The following is a 23,070-nucleotide window of genomic DNA, read 5'->3' on the forward strand; positions in this document are numbered from 1 at the left end:
CTGCCTGCATTTCAGAATGTGTGTCAACAAGATTCGTGGTTTCATGTAATGAACTCTAGCAGAGCAAAATATATAATTAAATAAAATAACTGCCTTTAATGTGTACAGTTCTGGTAATGACATTTGAGTTTCAGCAGAAGAATCATTTAGAGGAATGAATTTCAAAGCGAGTTCTCCCTTTCCATGTTTAAACAGCTGTTGCAATTCTGCGGAAAGGCCAGTCTTTCGCACCATCAGCTAACTCTAGCTGTAGGCATTGTGATGTCCCAACTCATCTGTATTAGCTTATTACTAGAGGTGGGCGAGCCAACACATTAACAGGGAGAGGCTTGCCAAAGGTTTGGCTTGGCACTTAGAGCCCAGACATGAGCCAAGCCTTGAAAATGTTTGCCATGTAAATCATACAACAAACATTAGGCAAAATATGATAACGTTTCTTCAAAATTCAAAAATGTGTATATCTCAAACATGTGGAAGCTTTGACATTATCATGTCAATTTATATATAGCACTGCAATGAGAAGTACTAAAAGTCATAGTTTTTAGGTCTCCCCTAGGCAGCCCATGTGCAGTCGCTCGAGACATGCTGTATTTACTCTATGGGCTTTCCGAATGCCCATCTGTTTTCATTCATTCCTTTATGTGCCTTTCAAAAGTCCTATAATTTCGCTGATAAATAGTTTACATTTGCACCTCTTGTTGCTATTTTGGTCACTACCTGGAGACTGGCCCTGTTACATGGATCCTTTCACTATCGGTCATAAATGTTAGTTTCGCAAACTACTTTTTCTTCTGCCTCGGTTTGTTTGACTTTCAGAATGCGCTCAGCCGATGGCTGCAAATCTTGTACTTATTTTGTGTTCTATTGTCTTTGGTTTCAGAAGGGCTTTTTCAGTCGGAGGCTAAGTTGTCTTTCATCTTATAACATTTCTGGTTTCATTTACCTTAATAATATACTTACTTAATGGAAGTAGAGTTTAAGAAGACGGGCGACAGTAGAATCAACTATTTACATTGTGCTTTTGACAGCATGATTATTTGGATTCTATTAAAGAGGTAAGCATGCTGTTATTGCTCCATTTCATGAAAATGGAAGCAGCTTTAAGTTGCACACTTTCAACTTTTGATGCCTTCTTTTAGGTTTCAATGATTGGTGAAATCAAGCCCATGTCAAGGGATGCCTCCTCATGTTCTCCAAATTCAGTGTGTATTGTGAGGATACTTAACAGTATATCCTGCAAGTAAACAGTGTAGCACCACCTCAGCACCACTGCAGAACCACCTGTGCACCAGTCAGCGTCACTCAGCACCACTTCAGCAGCACCTGAGCACCACCACAACTTTACCTCAGCATCACTCAGTCACAGCGCAGCACCAATTCAGCACCAGCACACCACCTCAGCACCCCCTCTACACCAGTGCCACACCACCTCCTTACCAGTGCTGCACTACTTCAGCATCAGTGCAGCACAGCATCACTCAGCCCCACAACAGTATTACTCAGCGCCACCACAGCATCAATCAGTGCCACCCTGGCATCACTTAGTGACACAACAGCAACACTCCGTGACACCACAGCATCACTCAGTGACACCACAGCATCACTCAGCACCAGTGCAGCATCTCCTCAGCATCCGCAGCACCACAGCATCACCCAATAGCACCACAAAACCACCTCAGCATAAGCACAGCACCACCTCCGCATCAGTACACCACCACCAGTACAGCAACACCTCAGTACAGTGCAGCTCCACCACAGGATCAGTGCAGAACCAGCACAGCAAAACCTTAGCATCAACTCAGCACCAATGCAGCACTTCAGCATTAGTGCAGCACTACCTCGGCATCAGTGCAGCATCACCTCAGTATCACTCAGCACCACCTCAGTATAACTGAGCACCACCTCTGCACAAGAGCATCACTTTCGCACAAGCACGGTATCACTCAGCACCACAACAGCACCACCTAAGCACCAGCACAGCATCAACACAGTACCACCTCAGCATCAGTGCAGCACGACCACAGCATCAGCGCCATCTCAGCACAGCACTACCTCATCAGTGCACCACCACAAGTTCAGCACTAACTCAGCCTTAGTGTAGAATCACTTCAGCAAGCCTGCACTAATGAACCACCACTTCAGCCTCAGAACAGCACCACCTCAGCACCAGCTCAGCATCACTCAGCAACACCTGAGCACCAACCCAGCACCACCTGAGTACCACCAAAGCATCACTCAGCACCACCTCTGCTGCACAACCACACAACCACCTTATTATCACTTAGCACCTGTACAGCACCACCTCAGCTCCAGCACAGCATCAGTGCATAGCTCAGCACAGCACTACCTCAGCATCAACACAGCACCACCTTAGCATCAGCACCATCTCAGCTCAGCACCACCTCATCAGTGCACCACCACCAGTTCAGCACCAACTCAGCATTAGTGTAGCACCACTTCAGCACCAGCGCAGCACAACCTCCACATCAGTGCACCAGCACAGCCCCACCTCGGCACCAGCACAGCCCCACCTTGGCACCAGCACTGCCCCACCTTGGTAGCAACTCTGCACCAATGCAGCACCACTTCAGCATCAGCGCAGCACCGCCTCAGCATCAGCATAGTATCACCTCACCACAGCACCAACTCATCACCACCTGAGCACCAGCTCAGCATCACCAGCTCAGCATGACTCAGCGTCACTCAACACCACCTCAGTATCACGCAGCATCACCTGAGCATCGCCTCCGCACCATCACACCACCAACTCAGCACCACCTCAGTCTGCCTTCAGAATCTGGCATCTGTTGATTCTCCCTTCGTGTCCGTCCACTGCTCATATTGCAATTTAGGTACTATTTTCCAGTCTCCCACCTCCCTTTGTTTATTCCTTCCAAACCAAAAAAGCTATAACAAACAAGCATTAGAACAGGCAGGAAAACGTTGCCAGCATTGCAAGGACACAAAAACTAGAAGAAATGTTTTATGTTCATTCTTTTCTTTAAAAGGTTTGCTCAGTTGTACAGAATGTCTTTTTGGTTTTATAAAAAGTAACAAAAATGCTTATAACACTTTTTTATTAGAACTTTTCAACGTGCTGCACAGCCGCCATACTGCTCTACAACATAGCTTAAAGACATTGGCAAAACCAATAACAATGGCAAAACACGTATGAGGTCTCAAAGGTGGGACCTATTGACTATGCCAATACTTGTTAAACATGAATTTAGAACCATTCCTGCCCTAGTCCCCAATCTGGTGACAGTACCATTAATGAACTAAGAGAGATGACAATTGTAATATGAAGAAAAACCAAAGGTGGTGATGGACGGAGCGTTGACAATACAAACACTCACCCCCAGTCAACTGATCTGGGTTTAATCCATCACCGTTCTTTAGCTCACTCCGCCACCCCAGTTCAGACATGGCCATATGCAAATCAGTCTGACCCTGTGCCTCATGGGAACAGTCCAGCCCGAACTGCCAAGCCATGTCTTCCCTGGACCGGAATCAAGCTTCCCAGGACCGGTTTCTGGCATTACAGCCGTCTTCAGCCGGGCTTGCTTGACTCCAGTGGCAAAGTGAGCAAGGGACTCACGTCTGAGCATACCCTGCCAACTTAGGGCGAACAAAGAAAAACCAAAGGTGGTGATGGACGGAGCGTTGACAATACAAACACTCACCCCCAGTCAACTGATCTGGGTTTAATCCATCACCGTTCTTTAGCTAACAAAGAAAAACCAAAGGTGGTGATGGACGGAGCGTTGACAATACAAACACTCACCCCCAGTCAACTGATCTGGGTTTAATCCATCACCGTAATATGAACCCTGTATGTGGCCCAGATCATTACCGTGCAGCAACATTGTAGTCTATAACATGGGTTTCCCAGGGGCCAAAAATTTGGGTCGGTGGTGTGACTGAGGGCCACATTGATGCCCGGAGGGGGTGGCCAGGGGTGTGCAGGGTGCAAGTTTGGTGTAGGCGACGCAACACAAGTACAACTACTGTCTGAATTGAATTGCATAATGTAGAATTAAAAAACCTGGGATCAATCCTGGCCTCCCCACTTGACCAAATTGAGCGATCATAGGTAATTGTTTTATTTTCATTTCACTGCATTATGTTATGTTATAAGCACTTATAGAGCGTATGGCTACCCATAGGCATCTCAGCACTGATAGTTTTGCACATAATACTTATCAAGACAGGGATCCTGTTAATGCAATAAGTTTTGAAAGAGCCAAATTTTAAGCTTCTTAATGAAGAGAAGCAGCTGGTTTTCAGAGCGTAATGATAAGGCGAGGGCATTCCAAAGTGAAGGTGCTCTGAAAGAGAAAGCTCGTCCTCCCACTCTTTCCCTCCTCATGAGAGGGATGGTTGCTAGATGGGCGGTGGAGGAACGCAGTGCTCTATGCGGGGGATATAAAGAAAGCAGGGGTTGCGAGATCACAGGGCTATTGCCCCAAAAGGCCTTGTGGGCAATAAAAAGAGATTTACACCCCATTCTCTCATCCACCTGCTCTCAATTTAGGGAATTTAGGGAATTCAAGGCTTGTTTGTCAGACTGATGTCTAGGGATATCAAGCAGAAGTCTGGCAACACAGTTTTGGGTCATCTGAAGTTTCTTAATAGTTCCCTTTTGAGCTCCCAGGTAAAGGGAGTTACCATAATCCAGTGTAGCTAGAATGAGGGCTTGCACCATCACTTTCCTGGCAGTGAAGGGGAGGACTGGGAGAATCTTGCTCAGTATCCTGAGGAGCCCATAGCAGGTGGCAGCAAGCTTCAATGCCTGATGGTCGAATTTAAAGGAATTAGCTATCCATATGCCAAGGCTCTAGATGGACGTTTTGGGTAGGGAATGGGGGCCTAAGCTGCTTGGCCAGTCCAGTTCCCGACCCAGTTTAAGATTATTGCCCGTTATCATAAGCTCTTTTGTCTACAAAGAGGTTAAGACAGGAATGTTCTATCCACTTTGCTATCTAGTCGAGGCAGGGCTCCAACGAGGGGGAGTGGAGGTCCTGTCCTTGATTTAGAAAGACAATAAATTAAGTGTCATCAGCATGGGTGACTATTGAAATCTCGAATGGGGAGACGATGTCTGCCAGAGGTCTCATATAAGCGTTAAACAACGAGGAGGAAGTCCGCCCTCGAGTGATACACTGTTGGAGAGACCACCGTCTTCGAAGACCTGAAATGCCCTGTCTTGCAGGAAAGATGTAAGCCACAAGATGGCAGTCCTTGAGATTCCAATGTTCATCAATCTTTGCACAAGGGTGTTGTAATGTACCGTATCAAACGAGGTCCTCAGATCAATCAGAATGATGAAAAACGATCCCCCTTGGTCGAGTAATCTCTGGGATTCTTCAACTACTGCTAAGAGAGCAGTCTATGTACCATGGAGGGGTCCAATCCCATCTGGGTACGGTGGAGTAGGTTGAGACTCTCTAAATTACCAGAGACAATCCGATTGTTATATTTTTCCGCTATCTTGCTAATCAAAGGGAGGAGGGAGATTGGCAGTAGTTCCCTAGTGACAGAGGATCCAAGTTTGGCTTTTACAGCAACAGTTTCACCATAGCGAGTTTCCAGGCCACAGGGAAATCGCCAGTGGTGAGAGACAGATTTATCACTTTAAGCACAGCAGGGAGAATCTCATCAGTGGCTTTAGCTAAGATGTGCGGGGCCAGCTCAGAAGGGAAGCCTGATTTGATTTGGTGGGAAGATCTCTGATAGCATGAGAGTCCATTTCAAGAAATTCCGTAAGTCCCATACCAATAGGAGGCAGCACACAAAGGCGATGAAGAGGGAGAGACAGTCTGAAATAGGCCATAGATATATTGAATTTTCTTTTCACATATATGAGGGCCTCGAAATACATGAGGTCAGGACGTCCACCGTTCAAAACCATCTCCTGTGTTTTATTAAGTAAACTATAATATTCATTTATACTAGCAACTCAGGTCACCCAAAGGAAGCACATAACAACTGACTTGCCTCTTAGTTTACTATTGGCATTGTTGCCAGGATGGGGCGGGGGTGGGGGGAAGAGCATGAATGTTTCTAAATTAATGTTTGTAAACTATCACTTTTAAATAAAAACACTTCTCAATGCGCTGATATAATTCGATTTACTAAGGTGAAACGATTCTGCATGTTAATGAACTACACTTTTGAATTTTGAAGAGCCTGCTGCAAGATGTCTCTATAAATGAAGGTGTTCCTAAAGTTAAGCAGTGCAGGACACCCTAGTTACTCCCTTTCTGTAACCTTCAAATAAATGCTTTCCCATGTATTTAACATATTTGTAATCTAAGAGCTATGCTGAGTAAACAGCAGCCCAGTTCTGCTGTTGACCACGGGGTGAACAGGAAGGCCGAATATGGCCCCAGTGCCATACTTGGAGTATCACTGAACTATTAAATCAAATGCAATAGGTTTTTGTACACCTGGTATTGTGAACTAACGTATTTGGATGTGTTTTCTTATGCGATTATGATGAAAAAGGAGTTTTTGTGAAACAGAAAATGTGCCTAAGACCACACAAATTAAATGGGCAAGCCGCCATTTATGCAGGTTTTCTGGTGTCACTGTAAAAATCAGCCACAAAATGGGTTTGTATTGGTCTCTCCTTTGTAAGTTAATGCTTTGTTTTTACCTCTTTGTGCATTTTCCTGCAGTTTTGTATAGTGCGATCTCAAAACAAAGGTATTATAGCGCTTTATATGAGCACCAGTTACATTACACAAGGATAGATTTTTTTTTTTAGGGACAGGAAGATTCAGTAATTTGTCCAGAATCACAGGATGTTGAGCTGAAACTGAGACTTGAGTCTAGTTTTCCAGTTCCAAATTCGGTAGCTCTGGTGTAAGGTCACACCTTGGGTAGAGCAGAGGGTGGCAGGCAGAAGCCATATGAAAGCTCGGCTCGATATGGCTTGAAGTTCCAACAAGACCTCGAGCTGATCTAGAGTCAGGCTTCAGGAGCGAGCCTAGCTCTAACTTTCAGAGACTCGCCCACCCCTCTTTATTAAAGTGGCGATAGAGCTTTCCTAATTACAGGTAACATTTGATGCAATAACTAAACCGTAATCAGAACAGTGTGAATGTGTCTTTATACATCCACAATAGACCTCTGTGTACTATATAAATATATGTTCTGGTGTAGCCAGGGCTTTAAGTGGGATGTGAAAGCTGAGGGGTGTCTAAAAGGGGTGTGACTGATAACCTGGGGGGGGGGTCTCTAAAAGAGGCGTGGCCAGTACAATTAGGGCGTGGTTTAAAAAGTAAGCTAAACATCTGTGCTCAACATAGCGTGCTGCCTGACTAGTATTTTGCTGCTTATGTCTTTGCATCTAGATATATAATACAACAAGTGAAATTACACCCGCAACAAGCCAGGACTATTGTTTTGCCAATGGTTGTTAGTTGCATAAGATAAATGAGCAACAACTATGTCTTCGTTGTATAGAATATTGAAAATACTTTAGTTCTGAAATGATGAGACTGAAAGTACTGTAACGAGTCTCTTTGAAGTTACATCAAAGGCAGTGAAGGGTGGCACTGCTGCAGAGTTAAGATTTTTTTTTTCATACTGAGGATGAGGGCAAAAATGGAGAGCCCGATAGGGACCCGTCTCAGCCCCTGCTTTTAAGAACTGCTAGTGCTAAGCACCGGCAGGACCCGGCACACTAAGCCCTGGGCGTAGCTAAATGCTGGAGCAAGAACAAACCTCTCCTAGGTTATCAATTCAGTATCTAGGTAATATATCCATCATGCAATATCTATATCAGCATTGTCCTAACGCAAAGATTATTTAGAAAACATGTTCATATTTATTCTTTGCATGTCCACAGAGTTCATAGCACAAAAAAAATCATCATAATATACAGTACATTCAATTACATACAAGATTAGTTACAAAAACCCCACAGAAAAAAAGAAGCAAAATATGTCATTCATACATTAAGTCATACCCTGCTTTTAAGAACTGCTGGTGCTAAGCACCGGCAGGACCCGGCACACTAAGCCCTGGGCGTAGCTAAATGCTGGTCATAGTTCCATGCGCTATATGCCAATCGAGTTTAGGTTGCACAAATTGTTTTAAGTGTTTTTCCCCTATAAAAATGGCGTTAGAATAAGACTTAACTGACTTTTCATTATAATCATTTTTCTGGGCTGATGTTAACTTTTCACTTTAGATTGTTCTAATTGTAACACATCTTTTCCGAGGCAGTCAGAGAGCTTTACTCACCAGGGTATCCGCTAATGGCGTTTATGTGCGTGGTTCGGATGACGCCCACGCGGGTGCCATGGGGGTTCTTCAAGCACATGCAGATGCAAATGGCGACTCCGGCAATCACTCCCATGATGAACACGATTCCAAACACGATGCCGGCTATCGCGGTCCCCCTGAAATACACGAAGAGACAGAAGTCGACATTGATTACTCGAGGTGTACGAAATCCTCTCACTTGAGAATGAGCAACCACCTGCACCTACTCATTCGTGGACAAAGAACACTTCAAACCAAAAGACAACATAATGATAACCCCCATGATGAAACCGTTTTGGCCTCCTGAAATCACTAATCAGTTGGATAAAATGTCACATTTAAACACCAACACTACTAACTAATGCTTATTATGTTGCAAATTATAAATAAAGTGGGTTTCAAAGAATAAGAGCTGCCAGCTAAAAGAACAAGCATTTGCAATGCAATAGGTCTCGCATTTACACGACTTTGAGCTATTGTAAATGACAATGCCTTTTATTTATGTTTTAAAAAATAAAACATAAATAAAAGTCATTGTTATGGACAATGCCAATAGCTCAAACTTGCGTAAACGCGAGACCTATTGCATTGCAAATGCTTGTTCTTTCAAGTAGGCATGCTGGAAAGGGAACAGCAAGTGTCCTAGTTTCAGACAACTTATGGACCACCGAGGTAAACCCACTAACAACCACGCACCTCTCAACTTATCATAACGACACAAATTCTAAGAATCAAGCATCAAGGCACCTCTCTCCCCACCCAACCACCAGCAACACGGTGAGTCTAAGAGCGAGGGGGTGCGCTGTAAGTGGGAGGTACCAGAGATGGCTGAGGGGGGAGACTTTTTGTGCAGCACTTGCACTGAGGTCAGGCACCTGCTGTCACATCCATCGCTGCCCGCGGGCACTGAAGGGTTAACCCTGTCTCGGGGCTGCTCCCCCTTTCACTTTGGTGAACGGATCCAGTCGCCAGGGGAGTCTCGAGAGCTTGTACCAGGGTTTTTGCGGTGGGGTGTCCCCATCTTCGGGGTTCTTCATCCAGCCCTCAAGAAGTGGCAGTCTCTGTTCCAGAAGACAGGTTCGCGGTCCAGCCTCCAGCTGTCCCATGTGAGTGAGAGACTGAGGGTGAGGGAGAGAGAAAGGCTTGCAGTGTGTTCGAGAGACAGACGCAGCACACAAAATTCAAACTCTCTACCTCACAGAGACCGTGACAAGACAGGGATATACATATACTTACTGAGACACTCACTCAACTTGCTGAGTCGACACTCACATTCTGAGTACCCACTGGCACTCCATGAAGCACGCACTCGTACCTCACTGAAGAATGCTGCTCCTGAGGCACACTCTCGCAACCCCCAAGGTACACTTCAGAGGTGTGTTTTTACACCCCCCTTGAGGCAGACTCTAGCACCCCCCTGAGGCAACCTCCTGGGGCACACTCTCGCACATCTGTGAGTTGCACTCTTGCAAATCCATGAGGCACCCTCACACCTCCCCGAGGTGCAGTCAAGCACCCCCCTAAGGCGCACCCCCATGATGCGCACTCCTGCAACCCCCTGGGACACACGCTCGCCCCCCCACACACTCTCACACCCACAGAGGAGCACACTTGCACCCCCTGGGGCACACAACACTCCCACTTCACGGTACTGCTCATTCCTAAGAGAGACTCACGACCATCCTGAGACGGTCACATTAACTGTCGCGAAACAAAGATGCCGACAGAGAGAGTCAGTGGCAACACTCATACCCACTGGGGCAGTCAGTATTGCGCCCCGTCCATATAGACGGACACACCTGCAGCACTATTAGCCGGCAGAGATCTGTCCCTTCCCCACGACACTAACCAAAAGAGACTGAGACAGATCCACCATTAGAAAATTAGGCTGGGCGAGACGCCCAGACTGAGGGAGGAGGGTGGTGAGGAAGAGACTCAAGTTCCCTGAAGCGTGTGTACTTTTGCATCAGGCTGTGGGATCCGGATACGTCTCAGCCATCCTTTGTGTACTTTGGGACCCTGCCATGCGGCCGGGTCTGCCATAACTTCAGTCATGTGACTGACAGGCCCCTCACTCCTTCAACTCAGCAACTGTCTCAATGCATGGCCCTTTACAGGAGTGCGTTAGACAGTGAGGGGTCGGAGGGAGGCGCGAGGAGAGAGAGTACAGGATACAGAGTGAGAGGATAGGGGACAATGCAGGCAGAGAGGGGTCTTGGAGAGACGCATCCAAAAGCAAGATGCGAGCTGGGGAAAAGCGAGAGTGCGAAGCACAAGAAACAAAGAAGAATGAATGTGCGGTATAGAAAGAGTGGTGTAGAAGAGCAGAAGGAGAGCACTGGGGTAGGGGGTGTGAATTAAGAACTCACAAATGGCAGGGAAATTGACAAGACAGAGTGGGAGAAAGTGGCACAGAAGAGGGAAGCGAGTCGCTGAGAAACCGAGTGAAGGGGGGCAGCGACCAGTCCTGCAGCAAGAATAGTGGCACACATTGCGCTTTCACTTTGACAATAGATGCTACCCCACACAGCACTTGCGGGGTAGGGTGGCAGCTATTAAAGTGAAAGCGCGATGCAAAAACATAGTGCTTACCGAATAATGAAGGAGACCGTGTAACGCCGTAAGTTAAAGATCTAGTCCTGATGGGCGGTGACAAAAGGAGATAGGGCGGTAACAAGGACGGGCTAAGAAGCCTCACATTGAATGGGATGTCAGCATTTACCAAGGACAGTGACACCAGTCAATGAAAAGTATGGGCGGGTTTTCCACTCCACTTCTAAAACAACATACCCTACTACACCATGCCTAGCAGAGCGAGCAGCGTATGCACTGCAACACTAGGCTCGACCTAAAAATCTCACAGTGTGAGAAGGGGGTGGGGCGAGAAGTACCCAAAAGACACTTTTGCCCCATCGTCCTCCCAAAAAAAAAAAGGAAAGGAAAGAAAAAATGTTGCTGAGGCTGATACCTTAATGGACGTCGGCAGTTCAAAGCCTCGGACAACGAACTGTAAATCCACTGTTTAAGAGGGTTTTCAGCTCATTTTCCCTGCTACCTTGAGATATCGGCTCCTCACTGGGTGACCGTGTAACCGCAGCGAATATCGAGTGTCACATGGTATCACCGTGTGAGTTGGCAGATCTAATGCCTTACATTAAAGAGGTTGTAAGCATAGGCATTTTTTGGAATATAAAATGTTTTGTAAGTTTTTGCATGTGCACCTTTTTCCATCCACAAGCATGAAATAATATAATTTAATAATGCTTTCCAGGCAGAAGTCATGTAAACTTTTACCAGAGTCGGCGGTGGGCGGGGAGGGGGCTGCTTTATACAACCCAGACACATGTGGAGTGGGCTTCCGATCTGCTCTGCATAGAAACTTATGTATCATTACATATGTGGAAAAGACAGTCCTCTTTTATTCATTAAGCATATCCATAAAACAGCACCCGCCTATTGGTGTATGTTGGGTATCATTAAGTTTTGAAAAATAATTGACAAAATAAACTCATAAGATGCACAGAAATGATACAGAATACAGGGGTTTGGAAACAGATCTAAATATGTATTTCAAAGAAAGAAGCAAAGTGTTAGAAGTTTCTGTCAGCCATAGAGGTGACTGTGCCATGGAGAATGTCAAATGTAATTAGAGAGTAGCATCTAGAAAGACTGAGGCACCTTGCAGTAGTAATCCCAAGACTTAAAAGGCAAACTCGTCCAGCACAAAGCTCCCAGTACCCGGACTACTTGTAATTTATCTTTTGTGAGAATAAAATATATGCTAAATAGTGTTAACAACCCTGATGACATCTGGAAACCTATTTACTGCATTCTTCCACCAATACTGGATTTCTGTAAAGTGGCCTTTAAATCTTGTTCTTATCTTGTTTGCTGTGCATTCAAAAGGGAGAGGTCAAATGTCTTCCAGGGAGCTTGGTGTTTACTTTTCTTTCTCAGACTTCAAAGTGAGAGGATTTATCTGACAATTGTGCTGGCTACTGAGGTTGTGCTTGAGGAAGGCTGAACAATGATATTTTTTTTCTAGCACACAACAAAATGTAAATGTCTGTAAATGAATTGTGCAGATATTTCAGAACATATCAGATTTAGAAAAGCACACATTAAGCAAACTTTGGTAATTCTGAAGTGTGGGGGAAACAAATATTTTAATACAATCAAAACAAATCAATACACTAATTCATGACATTTGCACACAATCGTTGAGCAGTGTATACTTTTATGAGTAAAATTGTATGTCTGTTCAAATGTAATGGTCATTTCAATTGAAGCTATGTTGTCTGTAAAGGCAGTGTGCTACCACACCATGCACACTCCACTTTGCTCCACTTCAATCTACTGTGCAGCACTCCACTCTACTCCATTCCACATTGCATCACTTCACTCTACACCAGTGCACTCTACTCCACACTACTCTACTATGTGCCACTGCACTCTCCGTCACTGCGCTCTACACCACTCCACTCTGTGCCACTCTATTGTGCAACACTCTACTGTGCAACACTGCTCTCTATGCCACTGCTGTGGTTCTGAAATTCTGGACCCTACTGTTGTCCCGGTATCGAGGTCCGATACCCGTGTCCCGAAACATCAACGTACCATGACGAATTTGGTGTCGACGAACCGATAATGATTAGGACATCATTCCTATGCATTTGCGTCATAATCGAGACATGCTAACACCCCTGAATCGTAGTTTCCGTCCCGACCCCTCAGACTCCATTTTGTAAACGGTATCCATTGTGTGTCTTGCCCTCATGATAAGTCAATTAAAGGTCGAGCTTGATCTCAAAGGACACGTCCACCTTCCCTGACTTCCCCCTGACCTGTCCCAACTGACTCCCTTGCCTCCAGCCAAACCTGTTCGGGCAGCTCCTCGCCCAGTGGCCAAACACAATAGCATCAATGCACAACATACCACAAACCATTCATCGCGTACAGATCATGTTTTCTACACACATACACACCTGTCCACGCTCCCTGTTTATGGCCAGTTTTATGACTAGGAGGTGCCTTCTTTTATTGGGGCTTCACCGATATCTGATGGGAGTTCCGGGCTTGGCTGGGTAATCTATCACGAATTGGACATCTAAAATACGGGCTTGCCTACATGACTTCGCTCTTTTGTATTATTGTAGAAATATGTGTATAGCCATATCATAAACTCAAGAATTCTTGCTTGCAGCTATTATTTCTGTATATAAGGAGAAGGCTGGTTCTGTAAAAACGAACAGTCTCCTGAGAACACATGACCCATGTTTGTCGTGCTTCTAGGACTTCTGTTACTTGGTAGCTGCCAATAAAACTTGATCTCTGACTGCGACTAGAAGACTCCGTGTTTCTGTGGTCCGGAACAGGGAGAACTCAGAGGTCTTCGGGTGTTATCCCCTGACACCAAACGGGTTCCTAAAAACCCGTTACCTCAGTTGGCGCCCAACTCGGGGCGGTATCAAGCGGCGACGGTCCAAGCCAGATGTTCGTGAGGAGCTTCGTGTGAAAATTCCAGAGGACGGCCAGCCACTTCAGCGACCCCTGTATGTCGACGTGGTTCCGAAGGTCTTTGCTGCGAGGTTCCCCGCGTCCCGACGGCTACGAAGGACTGCTGCCCTCACTATCGCCTTGTTTTGGACCCAGTGATCCTTGGTAGAGCGAAACGATAGACGAGTCTTCTAGCGACGTCACCGATCTTCAAATACTTCAGTTAAGTATAAGTGGAGCGTCTCCCAGTCCTTAGTTTGTCCTTAGTTTTTGGTATCCTTGAGATACGCTTTGATTTGGTACTTGCAAGCCCCAAAGCCGAAGGACTTGTGTATTAACGAGAAATATCGTAACAGATAATCCTTTGAAGTTTGAAGCTAGACTAGTGAGCAAAGATGCCTGGTTTTAGCAGACTTGGAAACTTGTTTTGTCTTGGTTATAGTAAGGACTCCCGATTAGAGGATTCCTGTCCGGTTCCTCCGATTGGAACTCCAACATATGAGCTCTATGTAAAGCACGGCGTAGGTCCTATCACATATAATGAAGTGTGGATAAAATACACCCGCAAGGATGGTGTTTTAAAATGGCCCCAATATGGTAGTTTCGACTCAGAAATATTAGATAACCTAGAGGTCAAATTATTTAAGAGAAAAGCCCGGCCGGCGATGTTTGACTCTTTCCGCTTATGGCGCAAAGAAGCCAAAGAGAAAGAAATAAAATTAGCAAAAACGGAATAAAAGAGGTATGTCAATGGTACAAGCTGCCGTTGCATACAGAGATAACGAGGAAGAGCAAGAAAGCGAACAAATACTTAGGAGCAAGAAACTAGCAGTAGATAAATGCTACCCGATGTTACCAAATAAGGGACAAGATCAAGAGGAGAGATCCGAGAAAGATCCATTAATGTCCCACTTATTAAGCTCACCTCCACCGTATGCGTTAAACGCTACCGCACCTCCAAAGCATTTTACTATACCGCGCCCCGGCGCACGTAACCCAGCTCTTGCACGAACGCCAGCTCCTCTTCAGCTGGTTTCTACTTCTCCGGCGCAGCCTTCTCAAGGGTCGCCATCTTTGCTACCTACTCCATCTACTTCTACGACTTTGCCTACAGCTCCAGCTATTGTCTATGATACTACGTCCGCTACTACTTCAACTTCCTCTGCTATTGCCTCTACTTCTTCTTTGCCTCTGCCTGTTTTTTCCGATGCACTTGCTCCTCCGCAAGGTTCTCCTTCTATTAGACAAAGAGTGACAGGTACTGTCACTGGTCTGCTTTCACCTTTCTTCGGGTCGCCTAAAACGACCCCGAAAATAGAACATAGACAGTCCCGTAGTCAACTGCCTGATTACGAGGAAAGAAGAGTGCTAAATGAACTAGCCCGTAAATGGATTACGGATACTGTTAGATATGATGTTCAGTCCGTTATGGACGTTTTCCGTCAATGGAATGCACCCACCCAGAGATACGTATTCGAAGAAATGTGTGTATATCTGTGCGAAGATGTGAAGACAAATGATTCCAAATGCACAATGAACGAACTATGGCGTACACGCTTTAAGTTCTATGAAGGTATGATTATAGGTGCAGATGTTGAGAAAGCGATAGAGTTATTGCTCTCTTATAGGAGTAAGGGAAACGTCTCTAGATCATGTCACGAAGACGATACACCAGGTGGGAAAAGAGCGAGACAGTACCCCATGAGAGAGGTTCCTCCGGTTTGGAGGGAAGGTGATGCGAATGCGAATCCACCAATTCTGCCTCATTTCCAGCGTGTATGGGTACATGTCCCCTGGAAAAGATCCAATGTCTTAGCACTCAAGCAGACACTGCCTGATCCTCGTAAAAACCCGACTGGGTATTATAAGGAGTTATCACAAACTGCAAGCTCATGTATAATGAATTTAGCGGATATCGACATGTTGTTTGGGAACGTTGTTCCACATCCTCTATGGAGCAAAATACGTCATACGAACCATGACCAAGAACTAGGTGACTCATGGGCGAACATTGCCGCTATAGATGCTAGACAAATTGGTGGTTCTAAACCTGAGCCGTTAATAGCTGAACTTCCCGGTAGAATTATCGCATACATGAAGACGATAATGCCTGAAGTACGCGTAAACTGGGACAAGCTATCTGCGTGCAAGCAGAAGAAAGATGAGAATGTGTCTGACTTTTTCACAAGATTTGAGGAGACTTTCACCGATCACAGTGGTCAGGATATGGCTACCGAGGGTGGTCAAAGATTGTTTGTAGACAAATTCGTACATAATTTAATGCCTGAACTATGTAATAAACTGAAAGGTTCAGAGAGTGCTTGGGCTGTCTCCACGTCAGCGCAAATTTTAGCAACAGCCCAGTACTATGAAAATAGGCGCAAAGACGAGCTAGATAAAGTCGACAAAAAGACAAAAGATTTAAAAACTAAAGTTCTTCTCCAGCAAGCCTATCCGCCTCGTATGGCTAGTCAGCCCAATTACCAACAACAACAGCAGTATTCGAGAAACGCACAAGGAAACGAGTTTTCCCATCAGCGTATTGCTTATGGCCCGAATCAATGTGCGTATTGCAAAGAAGAGGGTCACTTTAAAGGTAATTGTCCGGCTCTTGCGCGACGTTCGAGCGGTGCTCCAGGTGTAAGGGGAAGAGGTGTTCAACATGCCCCTAGAGGTAGGGGCCGTGGAAATTTCACCCAGAATACAACTTCCTTTCCGCCTCAGAATTCGATGAACAGCTTTGACCAACAGAATAATGCGTCGTCCAGGTCAGCTCAGTACTATGCTGACGACTATTACACCGAACACGAAAATGAGGGTAACGATTGCTAGGACAGCCATGGACAAAGAGAGGGAGTTGTTTCAGTTCCAGTAGATCAGAATGGACCTTATGTCAAGGTAATTACGTCAGGAGTGTCAGAGCCATTTCTGCTGGATACTGGTGCTACAAAAAGTTCTATCATGCACTCGAAACTTCCTGGCGCACCTTTGTCTGGCGAAATGAATGTTTCAGTAGGTTTCTCTGGCGCCCCTGTTAGAAACCCGATCTCCAGTCCTATATCTCTTTCTATTGGCCCGTGCGAATTAGAAGCACCCCTCATTCTTACAACAGGTTGCGGTGAAAATTTGTTAGGTTTGGATTTGCTAAAAAGGTTATATGCGACTTTGTACTGTTCCCCCTTGGGAGTACAACTTACTGTAGGTAAGAAAGTCATTTCTCCAATGTATTTGTCAAAGGACAATATTCTGACTGAATTGTCATCACTTCCTGATATACTTTGGGCTAATGGCTCTAATGATGTAGGTCGTTTGGAGATAGCACCGTATGTCATAACATTGAAAGCCAACGTTAGGTTGCCACGTATTCCCCAATACAAAATATCTAGCGAATGCGAGAATGCATTATTGACGATTGTTTATGACCTGATTGATAAAGACGTCATCGAAGAAACAACAGGAAATGTTTGTAACAGTCCAGTTCTGCCCGTTTTAAAGCGTACTGATCCTTTACAACAGCCTGTGTACAGGTTCGTGATCGACCTCAGAGAAGTGAACAAGATAGTTATTCCACAGTTTCCAGTTGTCCCCGACATTACTGCTTTATTGACGATGGTTCCAGCTTCAGCAAATTGGTTCTCGGTGATTGACCTGAAGAACGCTTTCTTCAGCAGAGATATTTTTGGATTCAATTTAGGAGGACGAAGCTTCCGCTTCAAGTGCGCTCCTCAAGGCTACTGCGAAAGCCCATCAATATTCAGTCAGGCCCTGAAAACACAACTAGACACGATTATTCTACCGAATGGTTCAACTCTGATTCAGTACGTAGACGATCTGCTGATAGCTGCAGACACTGAAGAGATTTGCAAGAAAGCTACGTTATCATTATTACGTAACTTATGTGACATGAAGCACAAAGTCTCTCTTTCCAAACTACAATTTTGCCGACAAGAAGTAACCTACTTAGGTCACATCTTGTCGAAGGAGGGAAGGAGACTGACACCAGAAAGAATACAGGCAATTGCAGAACTGAGTGCCCCAAGGACACAGAGAGAGGTTCGAGCCTTCTTGGGCATTACATCGTACTGTAGACAATGGATACCGAATTTCTCACTACTAGCTAAACCCTTGCTGGCACTACTCTGCAAAGACACGCCAAATCCTATGCCTTGGTCTGAAGATTGCCAGACGAGTTTCCACAAGTTGCGTGATGCATTATGTTCGGCTCCTGTGTTGGGAAACCCCAACTACAGTAAGCCTTTTACATTATGTGTCCATGAGAAGGAAGGTTGTGCATTATCAGTTTTAACACAACATTTTGGGGACAGACAGCGCCCATGCGCGTATTTTTCGGCAACTCTAGACCCTGTGGCTAAAGCCCTACCAAGTTGTCTGAGGGCTACCGCCGCAGCAGCTGTCTGCATTCGACAATCCGCTGGATTAGTCATGAACAATACTCTGATCGTTATGGTTCCGCATGCAGTAGACATTTTACTAAACAGGACGAAGACACAACACCTTACTAGCGCTCGACTATCCAGTTACGAACTTACACTGCTAGCAAGTCACATCCACATAAAGAGGTGCGATGTACTGAATCCCACAACGTTATTACCCATTCCGACAGAAACAGACAAGATTGATAACCATGACTGCTGTTTTAGGACAGAAGAAGAGACAAAAGGGAGAGTAGACTTACAGGACACTCCCCTTCCTAAATGAAACGATACTTTATGGGTTGATGGTTCATGTTTCAAGCTGCCGAATGGTGATACGACTGCAGCATATGCCGTAACGACATTACACACCATTATAGAGACCGCGCGCATTTCCCATAATTCTGCACAAGCTGCAGAGCTAATTGCGCTTACCAGAGCATGTGTGTTAGCGAAAGGAAAGCGAGTGAATGTGTACACTGACAGCCAATACGCCTTTGGTGTGGCTCACAGTTTTGGGAGATTGTGGCGTGAACGTGGGTTTCTTACGTCACATGGTGCAAAGATACAACATGGTCAGTTAGGTAATGAACTCCTCGAGTCACTGACCTTGCCACTACAAGTTGCAATTGTAAAATGCAGTGCACACAAAAAGATTCAGGACGATGTTGGCCGCGGGAATGCATTTGCAGACGAGGTTGCGAAAGAGACTGCAAGGAACACAATGAGTCGGATGTATGTTGTAGGTCCCGCTAGATGGATTACTGATGTGGGAATGTGTGAGGACACCATCGAAAGCGTGAAATCTATACAAGCCGAGGCAACTGAGAAAGAGGTGAATGAATGGAGAGAAAGTAAGGGTAGGTTAGATGCGAATGGTTGTTGGGTCGAATTGTCAGAACACCAGCGATGGCTATTACCTAACGCCTATGTACTTGCAGTAGTAACAATGGCTCATGGATTTGCGCACATCAGTTCGAGAGGAATCTGTAAAGTATTGGCCCCAGTATGGCAAAATAGCAATATCCCGAAATATGCAGAGAATGTGGTCAGAAACTGTATGGTGTGTTTGAAGTACAATCCCGGTAGGGGAACCCCAACTCCAGCTGGTCATTTTGCGCCTCCAACGTATCCGTTCGAGGTTTTGCAGCTCGATTTCATTCACATGGAGAGATGCAACAATCTGAAGTATGTGCTCGTTGTTGTTTGCGCTTTCTCCAGGTGGGTGGAAGCATACCCCCTTAAGGACAATACTGCCTTGTCAACTGCCAAAGCCCTTGTCAAAGAGTTCTTCCCGAGATTCGGCATGCCTAGAATCGTCTGGAGTGATAATGGAAGTGAATTCGTAGGACGCGTGATGAAGAGAGTGTGTGAGTGTTTAGGCATAAAACAAAAATTCCACTCTGCGAATCACCCCAATCAGCTGGATTAGTAGAATGCTACAATGGCACTTTAAAGCTCAAATTAGCCAAGATCCAAGCCTGTACAGGTCTTAAATGGCCTGACACCTTGCCCCTAGCACTCTTGTCAACCAGAATGACCGTCCATTCCAGGTTAGGACTTAGCCCCCATGAGATAGTGTTTGGCCGCCCAGCCAACGTCTGGGGCATGCCAAGGCCAAAGAAACTCAGTGAAATAGAGCACCCCGTACTGCTAGACTATTTGTGCGAATTAACAACTAAATTGCGTGTTTTACACCAACAGGTTCACAGTTCCTCTCCGCTAGCCTCTGACGATCCAGGTCACTCCATCGAACCCGGAACGTGGGTCTTGGTGCGGAATTTCCAGCGCACTAACAACGGACAGCCGAGGTGGACCGGACCGTACCTGGTACTTCTTTCAACGAGATCAGCTGTTCGGGTGGAAGGCAAAAAGAACTGGGTGCACGGGACCCATTGTAAACGGGTCCCTCTGCCCCTTCCATACGACCGGTGGGTCAACGAAGGAATTGCCGACTCCGAGACAGAATCCGTACCTCGCTTCATCCCTTTCAGCGATGCACGTTTAAAAGAAACTAGTACCGAAAAGGAGAGTGATCATATTTTACAAGGATTTGTGCCACCGTCAATGCAGTTGGACACTACCGAACCTGAGACATTGTTTGAAGACCACACCGTACCTGGGAAAGAACAATATAATCCAAGGTCAAGACAAAGAGACTAATAAAAAGCAGACTAATGTGATTTCCCTTCCCCCAAGAACTATTTGTTGATTTTTTTCAGCTCTCTCACTCTCAGGAAACTTGCTCATTTTTGATTTTCGAACCGCCATCCGGTTCTGCTGCTAGGGTCGCGGTTGAAGACTGGGGAGTGCAACTGGGGACGTCTAGGTCAACGGTTCTGGTTGGTCCAAGGGAGTTACCCCGGACTGAACAGAGCGCACTCCCTGGCAGAACCAACCTACCACCGCGGGCAGCAACTAGAGGATGGAGTTTCCTAGGGTAAAGAGACCTACCAGACTCACGAACTTTGAAAGACAATTATGCACTGTACTGGCCAAAAGAAGGTTTTTGATAACGTGTGTTTTAATGTTGTGTAGCATAACGATGTTTTTGACTGGTTATACTCTATTCGTATTCCAAGTTACTTTTTCAAATGACACCCGGCCACCGCCTCCTCCCACTATCTCTCCACACTACTTTCACCCCCTACCTGAACACGAGTCTGCCAGAAGACTCGAATTTGTAAATAACTCATTCATTCAACTTCTACACCAACACCAGTCCATAATAAACACATCGAACTGTTGGGTATGTGGACTCATGCCGCACACGACTGATAAGGGTATCCCATACTTCATCCTGCCATTCAGTTATTATGGTTCTCTGTGGGCTTTCCAGACCATGTTCCTATTCGCCCTAGAACCATATCCGACCCGTTCCACTGAAAGTGATTCCAGTAACAAGGCACTAGTAGCAGGGATAAGAAATATGAGTAGAGAGTTCGACACCTATCTTACGATTCCCAAAGATGAACTCACTCCGTACACTCGTTGGAACGTAACCAAATATGGGGTTTACCTGAGTAAGAGCCAGACAGCAAAGAAATCCCGCCCAGTTTGGATAGTACCCAACCGAGGTCACTTATGTTTACAAGGTATCGGCAGGGATCCCAAAGCACAATTAGGAAAGAGTGTATGCACGGAAACATATGTGTTCGCTTCCCGAACTTCCCCTATACTATTAGCAGCCAAAGGCACGTATTTCGTCTGCCATGACCAAGCCTACACCTGGTTGCCCCCTGACTACTCAGGTACATGTTTTATCTCATTTCTGCTGCCTCCCACCTACACGGCCAGAGCAGATTACCATCGGACAAGGACAGCTAGAGGGGTCGTGAGTAAAGACGACACCGCGGGTCAGGAATTCGCTGACTTCGCAAAGGGTTTTCTGCCATTTTGGGGGCCTATGGTGAACAGCAGGAATATTCGCCAGTTATCGAGGATAGTTGAATCCGCCGTGATTACAACGGCCGGAGCCCTTGGCAATTTGACGACCGAACTTCAGTCGGATCGACTTATGACCCTTCAGAACCGAGTTGCCCTAGATATCATACTCGCCGATCGTGGTGGTGTGTGTAGAGTGATCCAATCCAGTTGTTGCATTTTCATCCCTGATAACGCACCAACAGTGTACCAGGCCATCTCTAAGCTACACGAGATATCTGGTTCCCTTCACGTAGAAAAAGGGGACTGGTCCTTACTAGGGTGGTTCTGGGAACTGATCACTACCTGGGGATGGAAAACACTGATCTTCATTGGGATGATCTTAGCACTCCTGTTTATGTTCTGCCTGTGTGTACAGTGCGCTCCTGCACTATGTGGCCTCTGTGCTACCTCATGTGCACGGAAGCCTGTGTCAAGGGACGAACTGAGCAACAGAATGATGCTACAGCAGCATCTCCACGAATTCCTTCATACAGACTTAGACTCGGATTAACATGAATTATTGCCTTATATGAGGGCAAAAGGAGGGTCTGTGGTTCTGAAATTCTGGACCCTACTGTTGTCCCGGTATCGAGGTCCGATACCCGTGTCCCGAAACATCAACGTACCATGACGAATTTGGTGTCGACGAACCGATAATGATTAGGACATCATTCCTATGCATTTGCGTCATAATCGAGACATGCTAACACCCCTGAATCGTAGTTTCCGTCCCGACCCCTCAGACTCCATTTTGTAAACGGTATCCATTGTGTGTCTTGCCCTCATGATAAGTCAATTAAAGGTCGAGCTTGATCTCAAAGGACACGTCCACCTTCCCTGACTTCCCCCTGACCTGTCCCAACTGACTCCCTTGCCTCCAGCCAAACCTGTTCGGGCAGCTCCTCGCCCAGTGGCCAAACACGATAGCATCAATGCACAACATACCACAAACCATTCATCACGTACAGATCATGTTTTCTACACACATACACACCTGTCCACGCTCCCTGTTTATGGACAGTTTTATGACTAGGAGGTGCCTTCTTTTATTGGGGCTTCACCGATATCTGATGGGAGTTCTGGGCTTGGCTGGGTAATCTATCACGAATTGGACATCTAAAATACGGGCTTGCCTACATGACTTCGCTCTTTTGTATTATTGTAGAAATATGTGTATAGCCATATCATAAACTCAAGAATTCTTGCTTGCAGCTATTATTTCTGTATATAAGGAGAAGGCTGGTTCTGTAAAAACGAACAGTCTCCTGAGAACACATGACCCGTGTTTGTCGTGCTTCTAGGACTTCTGTTACTTGGTAGCTGCCAATAAAACTTGATCTCTGACTGCGACTAGAAGACTCCGTGTTTCTGTGGTCCGGAACAGGGAGAACTCAGAGGTCTTCGGGTGTTATCCCCTGGCACCAAACGGGTTCCTAAAAAC

The 23,070-nt window shown here is 45.8% G+C and overlaps 1 protein-coding gene across 2 annotated transcripts in view; it reads right to left on the reverse strand.

Annotated features, from left to right (window-relative positions):
* The window catches only part of CYYR1 (cysteine and tyrosine rich 1), a 299,653-nt gene that overhangs the window by 73,574 nt on the left and 203,009 nt on the right, over positions 1-23,070 (reverse strand). For both annotated transcript variants that reach the window (XM_078656220.1, XM_078656219.1), the window contains exon 3: positions 8,254-8,411. In XM_078656220.1, the coding sequence (XP_078512346.1) occupies positions 8,254-8,411 (158 nt within the window). The remainder of the gene's footprint in view (positions 1-8,253; positions 8,412-23,070) is intronic.

Source organism: Lissotriton helveticus, chromosome 8, assembly GCF_964261635.1.
Source record: "Lissotriton helveticus chromosome 8, aLisHel1.1, whole genome shotgun sequence".
Classification (NCBI taxonomy): Eukaryota; Metazoa; Chordata; class Amphibia; order Caudata; family Salamandridae; genus Lissotriton; species Lissotriton helveticus.